General features: G+C 42.0%; 1 protein-coding gene across 4 annotated transcripts in view; it reads left to right on the top strand.

Annotated features, from left to right (window-relative positions):
• LOC137371283 (actin-binding protein WASF3-like) overlaps positions 1 to 18,237 on the top strand; it is a 142,443-nt gene that overhangs the window by 84,079 nt on the left and 40,127 nt on the right. For all 4 annotated transcript variants that reach the window (XM_068033581.1, XM_068033582.1, XM_068033584.1 and 1 more), the window contains exon 5: positions 9,471 to 9,624. In XM_068033581.1, the coding sequence (XP_067889682.1) occupies positions 9,471 to 9,624 (154 nt within the window). The remainder of the gene's footprint in view (positions 1 to 9,470; positions 9,625 to 18,237) is intronic.

Below are 18,237 nucleotides of genomic sequence, written 5' to 3'. Positions count from 1 at the left end.
TCTTTTACATGTCCTCCCATTTGCAGGTCTGCCTGAGGTCTTGTTCCCAGTTGGATTCCACTGACATGATGTAGACTACCCATCCACTAGCTCCTGAGGCTAAAAATGGCACTGAACCCTTCCATCCCCCCACCCCCCCCCTTTTAAAATAGTAATGAAGCTCCTGCCTATGTCTTTTTAATATTGGGAGTAGCTATAACCACGTGGAAATTCAAAGGAATTCATATTGTTACGACCAGGTGAGGAAGGGGTCTCAGGCTCCCCTTTCGCCCCTTCTCTGGTTTGACTGCAATAGGATTTATCTTTTTTAAACAGCGTGATTTAACTTACCACTTCAGTGAGCACCTGCTGCTGTTCCTCTAATATAATTGCAAATGAACTGATCAGATCGTAGTCTCAGTGTCTTTAGTTGAAATTATAGTCCTGAACTCCTCACTGGCTACATGCACTGTTGCAGACTTGCTTGTATCCAAGTCATTGGTTGTAAGGATCTGTAGACTTGGCTTCACCAGCTGCAGCTTGAGGCTTCTCTGGATCTCTACTGGAGAGAGAGCTGTTATCTTCCTTGCTTCCAGTTACAGTCTGCTTTCTTAGTCACAACTCTCAAACTCCCAGAGTTGCACAAGCAGTCACATGGTATGACCATCTCTTTGTGTTTTTAAGGTTCTTCTGGAATTTTCTTTGAAATGCAAGGCTCTGCCCTCAGGCTGCCCATACATCCTTGGTGGAGGTAGCGGGGTGGGGGTGGGGGGTTGGCTCTTTCAGCGTCAATGGGTGTCGATGGCTTTTGACGACCCCATTGATGAGGTTATCTTAAGTAATTGAATCAGAGAGCGCTGCATTGTTCTGGCTAGGCTGAGTCAATCATGTTTGTCTCAAGTCTGCTCTGTTGCGGATTCATGTGCAAATTGCTGTGGCCATCTTGGCTGCTAGCGTTTTGTTTAAAAAGTTGTTTGTAACACTTTCCAATAAAGGTCTCAGGCAAAGTTCCACTCAATGAAATTAATATTTTCCATTTGGCATGTGGGGTTTTCATAACCCTATCTTCCAGATGTTCTTTCCACTACTGTCTCACTACTGCTGTAGTCAGGGTGGTAGTGAGATGATAAATCACTCCTATGTCTCCCTTTTTCTTTTTGTGTGCCTTGCATGCTCTCCTTTTGCTCTCATCTGACATTTTGGCACAGGATCTGAGTTTCAAAGCTCTGAAATTGTCTTGCCTTTCACTTTGTTACTTTGTGTAAAGATGTGGACTTAGAGAGTATAAGGGATGGACAGAGCAGGAAGGTGCACAGCCTTGACTATAGAGTGATAGCTGACAATAGAGTAATAGCTGCGTTAGGAGTGTAGAAATTGGTTTCTGGTAGTCACATGACTGCCACCCTTCACAGCAGGTTGTTTTTTGGCCTAATCCCATCGTAAGGTCGATGTTACTGAATCTGTACCCAGGTACAAAAAAACCCCCTCCTGTTTTAAGACTGTCCTCAAAACCTATCTGATTATGATTTATTGCAGCACGTGAGATGGAACTGAATATCAATCACTGCCTATAATAGGCGGCCAATCCGATACCACCCATTTTGCGTTACCACACGAGACTTTCTACCCCGTAATAAGAACAAAAATGCTGCAAATACTCAGCAGATCTGGCAGCATCTGTGGAGAGAGAAACCAGGTTAATGTTTCATTTCGCACACAAGATCATCAATTTGAAGCGTTAACTCTGCTTCTCTCTCCACAGATGCTGCCAGACCTGCTGAGTATTTACAGTATTTTCTGTTTCATTTCAGAGTTCCAGCATTTGCAGTATTTTGCTCTAATTTCTACCCCATTGTTTTTGTTGTTGGCTGTCCTATTCAACCTTTAAACTGCAGTAACACAGCAGTAGTTATTAAATGGCATTGATATATGGGCCTATTCTGCAATTTTAGAAACCAAACATTATTTAAAGTAAAATGCACAAATACTAACAAAAACCTAGGAAAAGTCATCCCTGATGCCATATTTCTTTAAATGCTCACAAACAATGCTCACTGAAGTGAAAAACACAGAGATTGCTTGCACCCAGATTCAGGTTCAAAATTGTGGCACTGCCTCATTAACTTTTTTGCTGTGTTGTGTGAGTGTGGAGGATCCCATATGGCTCCATTAGTGGCTATGGTATCTCTACTCTCTGTTCACCCCATGAATTTAGCGAGTTAACTGCCCAAACTTTTGAGTTCCAGCTGATAAGCAATACTGCTCTGATGAAAGATCATGCATGTGCAGTTGTTCCAAAAAACTGGGAAACAAAGTCCATTTCAATAATAGGAGTTTTGGGTATGCGGCAAAACACTATTATACGTGAGGGAAAACCATAATGGAGGTAGGAAGTTCAATGAGAGCTCTTGAAGAACTCATCTGAGTGCAATACCAGAAACGTTAACTGCCCCCCCAGCTCCCATTCACCAACAGACCCACACTTCCCCTATATCACTGACGATCACAGCATGCGCTTGACCACAATGCAAAAATAAAAGTCATTACAAAATAAATATTCCAAACCAAATTAATAAATGAAATCATGCTTTTTAAAAATGTATTCATTGAATGTGGGTGTTGCTGGCGAGGCCAGTATTTATTACCCATCCCTAATTGCCCTTGAGAAGGTGGTGGTGAACCACTGCAGTCTCTGTGGTATTGGCACACCCACCTTGCTATTAGGTAGGGAGCTCCAGGATTTTGACCCAGCAATAATGAAGGAACAGCGATATATCTCCAAATCAGGCTGGTGTGTAACTCGAAGAAGAACTTATCGACGGCAGTGTTCCCATGCACCTGCTGCCTTTGTCCTTCTAGGTGGTTGAGGTCGCGCATTTGGAAGGTGCTGTCGAAGAAGCCTTAGCATGTTGCTGCAGTGCATCTTGTCGATGGTGCAGAATGCAGCTGTGTTACTCTGGTGGTGGAGGGAGTGAATGTTTAAGATGGTAGATGGGGTGCCAATCAAGTGGGCTACTTTGTCCTGGATGGTGTTGAACATCTTAAGTGCTGTTTGAGCTGAACTCATCCAGGCAAGTGGAGAGTATTCCATCACATTTGTGCCCTGTAGATGTTGGACTTTGGGGAGTTAGGACGTGAGTTACTCACCACAGAATTGTCGGCCTCTGTCCTGCTCTTGTAGTCAGTGTTTATGTGGCTGGTCGAGTTGAGTTCTGATGAATGATGACCCTCAAGGCTTTGATGGTGAGGGATGCAGCCATGGTAATGACATTGAATGCCAAGGGAAGGTGGTTAGACTCTCTCTTGTTGGAGATGGTCATTGCCTGGCAATTGTGTGGCATGAAAGTTCCTTATCATATCCGCCTAAGCCTGAATCTTGTCCAAGTCTTGGTTCATGTGGTACGGACTGCTTCATTATTTGAGGCATTGAGAGTGGAACTGAACACTGTGAAACCATAAGAGCATAAGAAATAGAAGCAGGACTAGGCCATACGAACCCTCGAGCCTGCTCCACCTTTCAATATGATCCTGCGTAATCTTTGACCTCAATTTCACTTTCCTGGTTGATGTCCATATCCCTTGATTTCCCCTAAAGTCCAAAGATCTAACAGTCTCAGCTTTGAATATTCTCAAGGACTGGGCATTCATAGCCCTCTGGAATAGAGACTTCCAAAGATTCTCAATCTTCTGAGTTGAGAAATTCCTCCTCATCGCAGTGCTGAATGATCGACCCCTTAACCTGAGACTGTGCCCCGAGTTCAAGACCCCCTGACCAGGGAAAACAGCCTCTTGGCATCTACCCTGTCATTCGCCCTCAGGTGGTCATCCCCACTTGTGACCTTATGATGGAGGGAAGGTCATTGATGAAGCAGCTGATGATGGTTGGTCCTCGGGCAATGTCCTCAGGAACTCCTGCAGCGATGTCCTTGGGCTGAGATAATTGGTCTCTAATAACTGCAACCATCTTCCTTTGTGCTAGGTAAGAGTCCAGCCATTGAAGCATTTTCGTCCTGGTTCCCATAGACTTCAGTTGTGTTAGGGCTGCTTGAAGCCACACTCAGTCAAATGCTGCCTTGATGTCAAGGGCAGTCACTCTTGCCTCTGCGGAACTCAAACTGAGCGTTGTTAAGCAGGTTATTGGTGAGTAGGTGCAGCTTGATAGCACTGTCGACCTCATCCTTCACTTTGTTTATGACTGATGAGGCTGTAATTGGCCAGATTAGATTTGTCCTAGGCAATTTTCCACTTTATTGGTAGATGCCAGTATTGTAACTGTATTGGAACAGCTTGGCTAGGGTTGCAGCTAGATCAGGAGCATGTCTTCAGCACCACAGCTGGGGTGTTGGGGCCTACAACCTTTGCTGTATTCAGTGCGCTCAGCCATTTCTTGATATCACATGGAATAAAATGCCAGGAGCAGCACAGGCATACCTAAAAGTGAGGTGCCAACCTGGTGAAGCTACAACACAGGACGACTTGCATACCAAACAGCAGAAGCAGCATGCAATAGACAGAGCTAAGCAATCCCATAACCAACAGATCAGTTCAGAGCTCTGCAGTCCTGCCACGTTCAGTCGTGAATGGTGGTGGACAATTAAACAACTAACTGGAGGAAGAGGAGGCTCCACAAATATCCCCATCCTCAATGATGGGGGAGCCCAGCACATCAATGCAAAAGGAAAGGGTGAAGCATTCACAACCATCTTCAGCCAGAAGTGCTGAGTGGATGATCCATCTCTGCCTCTTCCTGAGGTCCCTGGCATCACAGATGCCAGTCTTCAGCCAATCCAGTTCACTCCACGTAATATCAAGAAATGATCGAAAGCACTGGATGCTGCAAAGGCTATGGGTCCTGGCAACATCCCGGCTGTAGTACTGAAGACTTGTGCTGCAGGACTAGCCACGCCCTTCGCCAAGCTGTTGCAGGACAACTACAACACTGGCATCTACCGGACAATGTGGAAAATTGCCCAGGTATGTCCTATCCACAAAAAGCAGGACCTATCCAATCGGCCAATTACCATCCCATCAGTCTACTCTCTATCATCAGCAAAGTGATGGAAGGTGTCGTCGACAGTGCTATCAAGCGCCACATAAACAGCAATAACCTGTTCGCTGCTCAGTTTGGGTTCCACCTGGGCTGCTGGGCACCTAACCTCATTACAGCCTTGGTCCAAACATGTACAAACGAGCTGAACTCTAGATGAAGCGAGAGTGATTGCCCTGGATATCAAGGCAGCATTTGACCGAGTCTGGCACCAAGGAGTCCTAACCAAACTGAAGTCGATGGGAATTGAGGGGAAAACTCTGCACTGGTTGGAGTCATAACTAGCACAAAGGAGATGGTTGTTACTTGCCTGAGCTGCAGCCCTCTTGTGTCCAGTGTCTCACCACTTGCAGATCCTGCCTCTAATCCATCCTCTAAGATGCTTGCAGTTTCAGTATCTCAACTGGTAGCTGCAAGTGTGAAATCAGTGGGGTTCCCCAGGGGTCACTGTTAGAATCCCTGCTTTTCCTGATATATATTAAGGAGCTAGACTTGGGTGTAGAAGATACAATTTCAAGATTTGCAGATGACACACAACTTGGAAGTCTTGTGAACTGAGGAGGACGATAGTGATGAGCTTTGAGGCTGATGGAATGGGCGGACAAGTAACAGATGGGATTTAATGCAATGAAATATGAAGTGATTCATTTTGGTAGGAAGAATTTTAAAAGGGTTGCAGGAGTAGAGAGACCTGGGGGTATATGTGCACTAATCATTGAAGGTGGCAAGGCAGGTTGAGAAAGAAGTTCATAAAGGATACAGGATCCTGGGCTTTATATGTAGGGGCATAGAGTACAAAAGCAAGAAAGTTTTGATAAAACTGTGTAAAACACTAGTCGGCCTCAATTGTTGTATTGTGTCCACTTTGGGCATCACGCTTTTGAAAGGATGTGAATGCGTTGGAGAGAGTGCAGAAAAGATTCACGGGAATGGTTCCAGGGATGAGGAACTTCAGTTACTTGGATAGATTGGAGAAGCTGAGACTATTCTCCTTGGAGAAAAGAAAATTAAGAGGAGATTTGATAGAGGTGCTCAAAATCATGAGGGGTCTGAACAGAATAGATAGAGAGAAACTGTACTCATTGGCAGAAGGATCCAGAACTAGAGGTCATCGATTTAGGGCTATTGACAAAAGAAGCAATGGCGACATGAGAACATTTTTTACGCAGCAAGTGATTAGAATCTGGAATGCATTTCCTGAGCCTGTGGTGGAGGCAGATTCAATCATGAATTTCAAAAGAGAAAATTGGACAAATAGCTGAAGGGAAAAAAATTGCAGGGCTATGGGGAAAAGGTGAGGGAGTGGGACTAGGTGAATTGCTTTTCCAGAGAACTGGCACAGACATGATGGGCCAAATGGCCTCCTGTGCTGTAACCATTCTATGATTCTATTAATGATGGTGCTGTGTCTTCATCATCCCTCTCTTGTATTATAACAACATAAGAGATAGGAGCAGAAGTATGCCCCTCCAGCCTGCTTGTCCATTCAATATCATGGCTGATCTTTGTCTGGCAGGATCTCTATAATCCCGTGATCCCCCTAAGAGTTCAAAAATTGATCAATCTCTGCCTTAAATATACTCAATGAATGAGCCCACTGGGGTTGAGCATTCCTAAGATTCACAACCCTCCCATTGAAGAAATTGCTCCTCATCTCAAATTTAAATGGCCATCCTCTTTCTCAGACTATGCCCTCTAGTTATAGACTGTCTAGCTAGGGGAAACAGCCTGTCCAGCACATACCTTGTCAAGCACTCTCATAATCTTGTATGTTTCAGTGAGGTCATCTATTATTCTTCCAAACTCCAGAGAGAAATGATTCACTCGATTCAACCTCTCCTTTATAGGGCAACTCGCATCCCAGGAATCAATCTGGTGAACATTTGTTGTACTCCCTTGAAGGCATGTATATCCTTTCTTAGGTACAGAGACCAAAACTGAATGATGTACTCCAGGTGTGACATCACCAAAGCCCTGTAAGGTTGCAGCAATGCTTCCTTACTCTTGTACTTCAATCCCCTTGCAACAAAGACCAACATACCATTTGTCTTCCTAATAGCATGCAGGTACAGCAAGCAAACTTTCTGTGTTTTGTGTACAAGTACATACAAATTCCTCTGAACACCAACATTCTAATTTAATAGTTCCTCACCATTTAAAAAATATTCTGTTTTTCTATTCTTCCTGCCAAAGTGAATTCGTTCACACTTCCCTGCATTATACTCCATCTGCCACCTTCTTGCCCACTGACTTATCCTATCAATATCCCTTTGCAGATTCTGTATCCTCCTCACAGCTTACTTTGCCACCTAGCTTTGTATCACCAGCAAACTTGGATGCATTACACTTGATGCCTTTATCTAAGTCACTAATTGTAAACAGTTGAAGCCCCAGAACAGATTCATCCAGCACCCCACTCGATAACAGCCTGCCAACTTGAAAATGACTCATTTATTCCTACTGTGTTTTCTATCCTTTAACCAATCCTCTATCCATTCTAATATACTACCCCAACCCGATGAGCCCTTATCTCATGTAATAACCTTTTATGTGGCACCAGGTCGAATGCCTTTTGAAAATCCAAATATACTATATCCATTAGTTTCCCTTTATCTACCCTGCTAATTATATCCTCAAAAAGCTCTAGTACATTTGTCAAACACTTTTTCCTTTTCATAAAACCATGTTGATTCTCTCAAATTATGATTTAATAAATGCCCTGTTACCCAGTGTTCCCTTTAAGCTACACGGCTGCACAGAAGTTCCCACTCAGACCACGCACAAGTTGGCCCTTACAGTTTACTGTGTCTGCATGGCTGTGTTTTAAAAAAAAAAAATTAAAGGGCTCATGCAAATTGGCTACGCACTATAAGAAAAAATTAGAGGGTATGTTGCCCGTTAATACTTCCTTAATAATGGATTCTAGCTTTTCCCTGATGACTGACATCAGGCTAACTGGCCTGTAGGTCCCTGTTTTCTTTCTTGAATAGAGATATTACATTTGCAGCCTCCAAAACCAATGGGATCGTTCCAGAATTTTGGAAGATCACAACCAGTGCCTCCACTATCTCTGCAGCCACCTCTTTTAGAAACAAAAACAAGAAATGCTGGAATCACTCAGCAGGTCTGGCAGCATCTGTGGAAAGAGAAGCAGAGTTAACGTTTCGGGTCAGTGACCCTTCTTCGGAACTGACCCGAAACGTTAACTCTGCTTCTCTTTCCACAGATGCTGCCAGACCTGCTGAGTGATTCCAGCATTTCTTGTTTTTGTTTCAGATTTCCAGCATCCGCAGTATTTTGCTTTCGCCTGTTTTAGAACCCTAGGATATAGATGGTCAGGTTGAGGGGATTTGTTGGCTTTTAGTCCCATTAATTTCTTCATTACTTTTTCTTTACTAATATTGATCACTTTAAGTTCCTTACTCTCATTAGACCCTCGGTTCCCTACTATTTCTGGCATTTTTTTGCATTTTCTACTGTGCAGACAGGCAGAAAATATTTGTTTAGTATCTCTGCCATTTAGACAGCCACAAGGGGCTGAATTTGTAATCTGCTTTGGAGGTGGACGGGCCCAGAATTTCCTGCCACTGTCTGGCGTGCCGATTTGTTGGAACGTTCTTGCATCCAGGCCATTTTCCAGCACCTGAAAACCTTGGAGCTCGCTGTCTCCCCTGTTATGTCATTCCTCTTTCCCAGGTCAGATTCTCTTCAACAAGCACCTGCTCCAGCCACAATGCACCGCCCCTTTTAAGAGGTCAGGCTAACCTTAAGTGGTACAAGCCACTCATGGTATTTCCAATCTCCCCCCCAACCCCCCACCACTGATGTGTCCAGCCAACGAACACCATAGCGCTGGCTTGTTGCTGAGATCATTCAAATAAGCAGGCAGCATGAAGCAGGTGGTATGCAAGCAAAGGGAGTGGATTAATTGCGTATTGTGATCCCTGCACCCTTTTTCAGGGACTATCCAATTTAGCCCCCTTGATCTTTTTATGGAGACTTTCCTCTGCTGTGAGCATACATATTGGGGGAATAAAGGCAAAAGTCAGAGTATGAACTGAAAAGTCTTAATTTTAAGTCAGATTCCTTATAATCAATAAATTTTAAAGTTTTACAGATGTATGAAAATTAAAGTAAAATATGTATTTGAAAACTGAGGTTTTTTAACATGCCAGTAATTAGTGTACTCCACTAGTTGTAATCTTGGTAGATTACACTACTGATACCACTACTGATGTCAGGCTAACCGGTCTATAATTTCCTATTTTCTCTCTACCTCCTTTTTTATTAGAATGAAGGGTATGTAGGTAGTTTGATCTTAGAGTAGGTTAAAGGGTCGGCACAACATCGTGGGCCGAAGGGTCTGTACTGTGCTGTACTGTTCTATGTTCTATTAGTGCCTACCAATGTGATAAAGGCTTTCATATGAACTGTTGTTGTGTAGTTTCTTTACAGGACATTAACATGAGGAAAGCTTTCAAGAGTTCTACAATACAAGACCAAAAGGTTGTTTCAAAGAGTTCAACTCCAAATCCAGTGCTGGAAATGTATTCTCGGAGTGATAAGCCACCTCCACTGGACATCCTTTCATCATACAGGTATGAATGTGAAATGTAAGCCTAGATATTTTGCTTCTGTAGATTTTGGGACATCTTTGGTGTTAGTGGGACTTCTACCCACCTCAAAGTTGCTGATTGACCCTGCTGTGCATCTGCAGCATTTCTGCTTTGATTTTGTATGTGAGAGGTTCTGCAATCTAATTCTCATTCACTGTGGAGATCATAACCAGTAGAAATCTGGTAGTTTTACAAGTCTCAATATAAGCAACTGGAATTCACAAGATGGGTATAGATGAGGAGTGCCATTCAGCTCATCCTAATTCACGGATCTAGAAAGTACCTGTTTTTGACTTTGCAACATCTTGTTTCTTAAATGATTTCAAGGTTTTTGCCTTGCCACATTACCTGCAGAGATTGAATTTCTCCCTTGTATTTTATTGACCAGAATTTGACAAAATGGCAGAGCACTGTACAGTTTAGGAATCACTTCCTCTAATTTGTGCTGTGCTGTTTCGGTGATATAATTCAGCATTTGTTGATTACTTTTTTGCGGTATTTGACATGTTAAGATCAATATATCTCTTTCAACTTTAGCCCTTGGCTATTTCAACATAATAGAGTGGTTATGTCACATTTTTGCTTGCTATATGGAATACTTTACACCTGTTCATATTATATTTCATCTGCCACTGATCTGTTCTCACATTTTATCTATTTCAATTTGTAAGTCTCTGGTTAGCTCCTTAGATGCAATAGCACCACCCGCAAGCATGATATTACCTGCAAATTTGATTGCAATAAGCTTCAGAATCTAAATTGTTTATGTAAGTGAAAAAAAATGTACACATCCCTCCATGGATCCCTCTGAATTTCACTCAGCACTTGGTCCCACCCCAACATCATTTCCCCAACAAACACCTGCTGTATCCTTCCTACAACCAATTTCTTATCCATTCCCAAATTCTACCTTGTATCCCTGACACTTTAAACATGATTAGCAGCCTTTTTGTATGAAACTTTGTCAAGAGCTTTTTGGAAGCCTAGGTACACCATGTTATAGGGTATTTCATGTCTAATTAGGATGTCACTTCCTCAAAAAGATTTTGCTAGGCATTATCTACCTCTTGTAAAACTGTGTTGGCTGCTAATTACTAGTTTTTGTTTTAATTATTTCATTAGTTGATGCGTTTGGAAATGGAAAACTGGTACTGTATTTCATTAGTCCTCAAGTTTACTGTTGTATTCTGGTATAAATCCAGCATAAAAACTTTCCTTTTGGGTGCCTGAATTCAGATAACTAGACTGTAAAACTTTTAACTACCAATACAAATGCCAAACTTTTCTCATTGTATGTCATAAAGCTTGATGTAAATTACAGTATGTATGGATTTATTTTTGTCTGGTATTATGAATAGTCTACTGATGGTTACTGCATTGGTTCACACATGAGGTATGACTACTTGTGCAATGTTCTGGAGGGTATTTGATGGCTATGGAACTCCACTCCTGTATGATACAGCATCTGCAGAAGTAGGGAGAAAATTTGAGTTGCTTGAAAATTTTGATGCCCCTTTAAAAGCTGCCCCTCTCAAACTTAATATCAATGGCTGGAAAACAATCTTAACAGTTTTGCAAGTTAGTATTCAGTTCAGTCACAAAGGGTTCACATTCCAGTGATTCAGCAGCTGTTTGGTTTACCTTGTTCTTGTGATAATCAGCATCTATTTGATTCACATCTGTTTTGCTGGTGTGAAAGAAATTGAGATAGTTGTACCCAAGAGCAATAATATATTTTCTTTGATAAACTTAACCCAGTGACCCAGGTGCTTGCAACTTTTCTATTATGTTGGTACCTTGAAATTGAAGATCACTTTATTTTTCTTTAGTGGGAAGTGAAGCAGAATCTCAATTGTTTGAATGTCTTTCTGCATGCGTTGGTCACCGTTCGTATAGAAATACCCATTGCAAGAATTTCAAACCCAGCTTTGAGCTTATTGAAAATACTGCTAATGTAAAGACAAGTCATGTCATATTCAGCCTCTTGATGTTAGGTGGAGACTGCAAACATTTCTCAGGCAGTGAAATCTAAGAATAAGCTTCTGTTTCTTAACTAAATTCAAAATATTTTGAGTGATATATTTTGTTTCCTCAAATCTCCCTCATATGAATCCCTGATTTTAATTGCTGCACCATTGGTGGCCGCAGCTTCAGTTGCCTGGGCCCCAGGCTCTGGAAATCCCTCCCTACACCTCTCCGCCTCTCCACCTCACTTTTCTCCTCTAAGACACTCCTTAAAACCTACCTCTTTGACCAAGCTTTTGGTTACCTAACCTATTATTTGCTTTTGTGGCTCCGTGTCATATTTTGTCTTACAATGCTCCTGTGAAGCACCTTGGGACGTTTTATTACGTTAAAGGTGCTATATAAATGTAAGTTGTTGACTCAATTCATCAGACCTCAATACTATGATTATTTGTGTTCCTGTTATCAAGCTTGCCAATTAAAGGGGAAGAAAAATCTAAGGGAATGCATTTTTAATTGTAAAAATATAGATGCACAATTCTCTGCCGCTATTTGACATCAATGATGACTAGCCTGAGCGATGATCCAGAGCCAGCTGACTGAGAAAAGCTGCTACCAGCTGAGTACTTTGCATCCCTTGGTGGTAGCAAACTTTCTTGGGCCTCGCACTGTCATAATATCATTGAGTTTTGCCAGTGAATGGTGAATGCTGCCTTGAGCTCACTGCCCTCATTCATGGGGGTAAATTCTCATCTTCACCTCATGAACAGTAATAACCCAGACTGGATCACCCACCCATTATGGAATCCACTCTATTTTCCATCTGTTAATTTTAGTGGAATCGAGGCTGTGGGGAAAGAGGAGTAGGACTAATTGGATAGCTTTTCCAAAGAGCCAGCAGAGGCATGGTGGTCCGAATAGCCGCCATCCGTGCTGTCCGATTTTCTGAAATAAAAATTGGACAGATTCAATAATGGGTAGCCAGTCTATTACTGAACATTATAGCTCAGACAGTGAGAATGAAAATTTTTGCCACAATGTCATTCAACCAAAACTTACTGATATTGCATGATAGGAGTTCTGTACACAATTTCTGCTTCCAGGCTGGTTAAAAATTGTATTCCAGCAGTTCTTAATTACATCCCAACTTTGCCGGTCAAAAAGAACTGCATGAAAGTATAGAAACATAGAAAAATAGGAGCAGGAGTAAGCCATTCGGCCCTTTGAGCCTGCTCCGCCATTCAATACGATCATGGCTGATCATCCAAACTCAGTACCCTGTTCCCGCTTTCTCCCGGTATCCCTTGATCCCTTTAGCTATATATATCTAACTCTTTCTTGAATATATTTAATGATTTAGCCTCAACTGCTTTCCATGGTAGAGAATTCCACAGGTTCACCACTCTTTGGGTGAAGAAATCTCTCCTCATCTCAGTCCTAAATGGCTTACCCCTTATCCTTAGACTGTGACCCCTGATCCTGGACTCCCCCACCATCGGGAACATTCTTCCTGCATCTAGTCTGTCCAATACTGTAAAACATTTTGTAGGTTTCTGTGAGATCCCTTCTCATTCTTCTAAACTCTAGCTAATACAAGCCTAATCGACCCAATCTCTCTTCCTACGTCAGTCCTGCCATCCCAGGAATTAGTCTGGTGAACCTTCGCTGCACTCCCTTCATAGTAAGAGCATGCTTCCTCTGAGTATTGTGTGCAGTTTTGGTCTCCTTATCTAAGTGTGGTCTCACCAAGGCCTTGTATAATTGTAGCAAGACATCCTTGCTCCTGTACTCGAATCCTCTCGCTATGAAGGCCAACATACCATTTGCTTTCTTAACTGCCTGCTGCACCTGTATGCTTATTTTCAGCGACTGGTGCACAAGGACACCCAGGTCTCACTGCACCTCCCCCTTTCCCAATCTATCGCCGTTCAGATAATCTGCCTTTCTGTTTTTGCTACCAAAGTGGATAACCTCACATTTATCCACATTATTTGCATCTGCCATGTATTTGCCCACTCACTCAACCTGTCCAAATCACACTGGAGCTTCTCTGCATTCTCTTCACAGCTCACACTCACGCCCAGCTTTGTGTCGTCTGCAAACTTGGATATATCACATTTAATTCCTTCATCTATATCAATATATATTGTGAATAGCTGGGGTCCTAGCACTGATCCCTGCGGTACCCCACTAGCCACTGCCTGCCTCTCGGAAAAAGACCCGTTTATTCATAGAGTGATACAACACTGAAACAGGCCCTTCGGCCCATCGAGTCTGTGCCGACCAATAACCAGCCATTTATACTAATCCTACATTAATCCCATATTCCCTACCACATCCCCACCATTCTCCTACCACCTACCTACACTAGGGGCTATTTACAATCGCCAATTTACCTGTCAACCTGCAAGGCTTTGGCTATGGGAGGAAACCAGAGCACCTGGCGGAAACCCACGAGGTCACAGGGAGAACTTGCAAACTCCGCACAGGCAGTACCCAGAAGTGAACCCGGGTCGCTGGAGCTGTGAGGCTGCAGTGCTAGCCACTGTGCCGCCCTACTCTTTGTTTCCTGAATGCCAGCCAGATCTCTATCCATGTCAGTACGTTACTCCCAGTCCCACGTGCTTTAATTTTGCATGCTAGTCTCTTATGTGGGATCATATCAAAAGGCTTCTGGAAGTCCAAATGCACCACATCCACTGGTTCTCCTATTCTACTAGTTACATCCTCACAAAAGTCCAGTAGATTTGTCCAGCATGATTTTCCTTTCATAAACCCATGTTGACTTTGTCCAATCCTGTCACTGTTTTCCAAGTGCTCTGCTATTACATCTTTTATAATGGACTCTAGCATTTTCCCCACTACTGATGTCATGCTAACCGGTCTATAATTTCCTATTTTCTCTCTACCTCCTTTTTTAAATAGTGGGGTTACATTCGCTACCCTCCAGTCTGTTGGAACTGTTCCAGAGTCTATAGAATTTTGAAAAATGACCAGCAATGCATCTACTATTTCTAGGGCCACTTCCTTAAGTACTCTGGGATGTCGATTATCAGGCCCTGGGGAATTATCGGCCTTCAATCTCGTCAATTTCCCTAACACCATTTCTTTACTAATACTGATTTCATACAGTTCCTCCTTCTCACTAGACTCTATGTTCCCCAACATTTCTGGGTGGTAATATGTGTGCTCCTTTGTGAAGACAGAACCAAAGTATGTATTTAATTGGTCTGCCATTTCTTTGTTCCCCATTATAAATTTCCCCGTTTCTGACTATAAAGAACCCACATTTGTCTCCACTAATCTTTTTTTGTTCACATATCTGTAGAAGCTTTTACAGTCAGTTTTTACGTTTTCTGCAAACTTGCTCTCATACTCTATGTTCCCCTTCTTAACAAATCCCTTTGTCCTCCTTTGCTGAATTCTAAACTGCTCCCAATCCTCAGGTTTGCTGCTTGTTCTGGCCATTTTATATTTCTCCTCCTTGGATCTAATACTATCCCTAATTTCTTTTGTAAGCCACGGATGAGCCACCCTTCCTGTTTTATTTTTGTTCTGACAGGAATGAACAATTGTTTTAATTCATCCATGCGCTCTTTAAATGCTAGCCATTGTCTATCCACTGTCAACCCTTTAAGTAACGTTCCACAATCTATCCTAGCCAACTCGTGCCTCATACCTTCATAGTTTCCTTTATTTAGATTCAGGACCCTAGTCTCGGATTCAACTCTCTCACTCTCCATCTTAATGAAGAATTCGTTCATGTTATGTTCATTCTTCCCCAAGGGACCTCGAACAACAAGATTGTCGACTAATCCTTTCTCAATACCCAGTCTAGGATAGCCTGTTCTTAATGACTTCATGCATTGGATTTTATATTAAATTACATAACCTTCTGTATATTTATGGTGTTACGACCAAGGCGGGAGTAATGCACTGTTAATTCAGCCCCACTACTCCACAGGTCACAGCATATCAAGGAAGTTTTCCACCTACCAAAGAATAGCCAAATTAGACACTCTATTTGTCCCTCAGAATAAAGCACACCAAACCAGGTTTCTTTAAACAACAACATTAACTATTTATTAGAAAAGAAATAAGAAATCTTAAGCAATAATGAGATAAATCTATATATGAAAGGATTTTTAAAAACTCCTTATTCTTCCTAGCCCTCATGCACAGACACGTCACATTCAGAAGCCTGTTAACCGGGGAAAAATAATTTTTTAGTTTATAGCTGTTTCTTAGGAATACAAAACAAACAATAAAATGATTGAGTTTATCATGTTCTGATAGGATGTTTTCAGCACGGTGAGGTGTCCCAGAGTTGAATGCCACTCGAAGTCACTCCAGGCGAGGTTGATGGACAGTCTGTGATGGGTATGCGTTCAAGGCAATTTGTCTGCAGCAGGCTTCACATAAATCTTTCAGCAAGAGTGTAGCAACAGGTCTGCTTGGGTTTCAAAGTGGCAGTCTAGCAGTAAAAGCTTTCTTCAGATTTCAGGATCTCCCATAACATAGGAGGCAACAAGAACCACTCTTGAGGCAGGGTTCTTCAAAGACAGGAGTCAAGAGGAATCTACAGGAATTTCTTCTCTGAAAAGCAGTCTTCCTCTACAGAGAGAAGTAACTTTTTTTCTGGGTCTTTTCTGTCTCTCTCCAGGCAGGTCACAGCCAAATTTCAAATGCCTGCTCCTTGTCCAACTCACTGGTTGTTTTTCTATCCAAAAGTGAATCTTCATCAATCAAGTCACATGATCATAAATCTTGACCTGTCATTCCCCTGCTGAGTTGTTTAGAAACAGATGCCTTGCAGTCTGTGTATTTCACTCAGTCCAAACCCACATAGCTCACTGAAAAATCCTTTTTCAGTTTTAAATAACACACAGAATTCTAAGTTTTTAATTCAAAACAAAGCCTTGTAACAATGAATACAAAGAAAATCTGCATTTAATTACTTAGTGATTGGGGAAGTGAGGCCAAAACCCAAGTTATTTGAAACACTTCAAAATTAGCAAGCCCGGTATGGCTTTTATGGCCGTGTGACCTTTAACTACTGGTTGTGGCAGTTTGGTAGCTGGTTGATGGACTTTTGCTTTTAAATTTTCTCTGTCATTGAGCGTTTCTGTCAAAACAAAAGTAGACACTGACTTTAAAAAAGAATTGGTGTCTACAAAAAACAATCTGAAGTGTAATATTTAAATTGGCAGTTTACCTCGGGAGCATTTAACTAGCATGTGTCACTAATTGGATCTAATCAATCAACAGTTTTTTTAAGAATTAAACATTTCTAGGAACTGCATTTCAGTTAAAAATATGGAATTAATCTGCAGTTCAAGTTAACCAGCTTTCAGTACTGTGCCAAACTTCCATTAGTTCTGTTGCCAGTAGTAAAATCACCTAATGATTTGAGACTTTAGTGATGTGTTATTTATGTAAAGGGACTCTGCCTTCATGGAAAAAAAAACAAAATCTATTTTGGTGTTCATAAACATAGTTCATTGAGATAAAATTTTGTTAAGCACCAGTCCACCAATCCTTCACTGGAATATGACATACTTGTGATAAAATTAACTTCACCATAAACAAAAAAAATTAGTCATGCTTTTTCATGAAGGCATTGCTCTTTCAACCTAAATCTTTAACACATATTCAGTAATGAGAAAATATTGAGAAGTGGAAGTTCCCTGTTCTGATTGAGAAGTATTGAATTACAACATATGTGTATATTAATTGCCAATAAAATATATGCATTTTTAATCAATTCATGTTATAAAATACTGAACTGCAACTGTTTGTGTACCGTATTTAACTAACTCATAATTTTGTCTCTTGCAAGTTATACAAGTTTCCATGCTCATTGGATAATGCATTTGTTGCTTATTTATTAACCTCTATTTGTCCCATGGAAATTAACTTTTGAGATACAGAAACAAAATCTTTATTTAGTCATAGAATAGATTTCTAGTCAATAGAATTTCCATTGTACATAGATTCTTATTCAGAGAAATCATAAAAAGCATACATTTTCTGCTACAGCGGCTGGATTTTAAGAGCTCGCCATTGCTCCTGGCAGCTAGCTCAAAAAATGGCGCAGGCCACACGCCGATGACTTGCCAGAACCTCCCACGTGGGGGCTGATTTAAGTGGCCGGCCCATCACCATCCCCCTCCCGGACCGCGCCCCCCCCCCCCCCCCCCCCACAATATGTAGAGGGTGCGGGCTGTTTCTTGCCGACAATGGCGTTTGCTACCTTTGCACAGGCACAGGCGCCATTTTTAAACGGCAGCCAGCCCTGTCGGTAAATCTGAATTTTTAAAGTGAGCCCCCCCCGAAAATTTACAAAATAAAATTGTAACGCCCCTTTCCCCAATAAAAATTACATTAGGTATTTGCCCTTCATTTCCACCCCCCCCCCCCCCCCACCAAAACACTTGCCTTTTAAATGTGACCCTTACCCAACCTCCCCAAACTGTGCAAAGTTTAAAGTTTACCGCTTCCCACCATCCCCTACACTCATTACGTTTATTTGACCCCATTTCCCCCCCCCCGGCATTGCTAATCTTAATTCCTCCCCCCTCCCCATCAGTGTCATGCCGGCTTTCCCCAGACAGGGAAATGAAGGCGCGG

The sequence above is a fragment of the Heterodontus francisci genome, chromosome 6 (genome assembly GCF_036365525.1).
Source record: "Heterodontus francisci isolate sHetFra1 chromosome 6, sHetFra1.hap1, whole genome shotgun sequence".
NCBI lineage: Eukaryota > Metazoa > Chordata > Chondrichthyes > Heterodontiformes > Heterodontidae > Heterodontus > Heterodontus francisci.
Note: the sequence above shows the minus strand (reverse complement) of the source record. Positions and strands in the feature narration are given on the sequence as shown.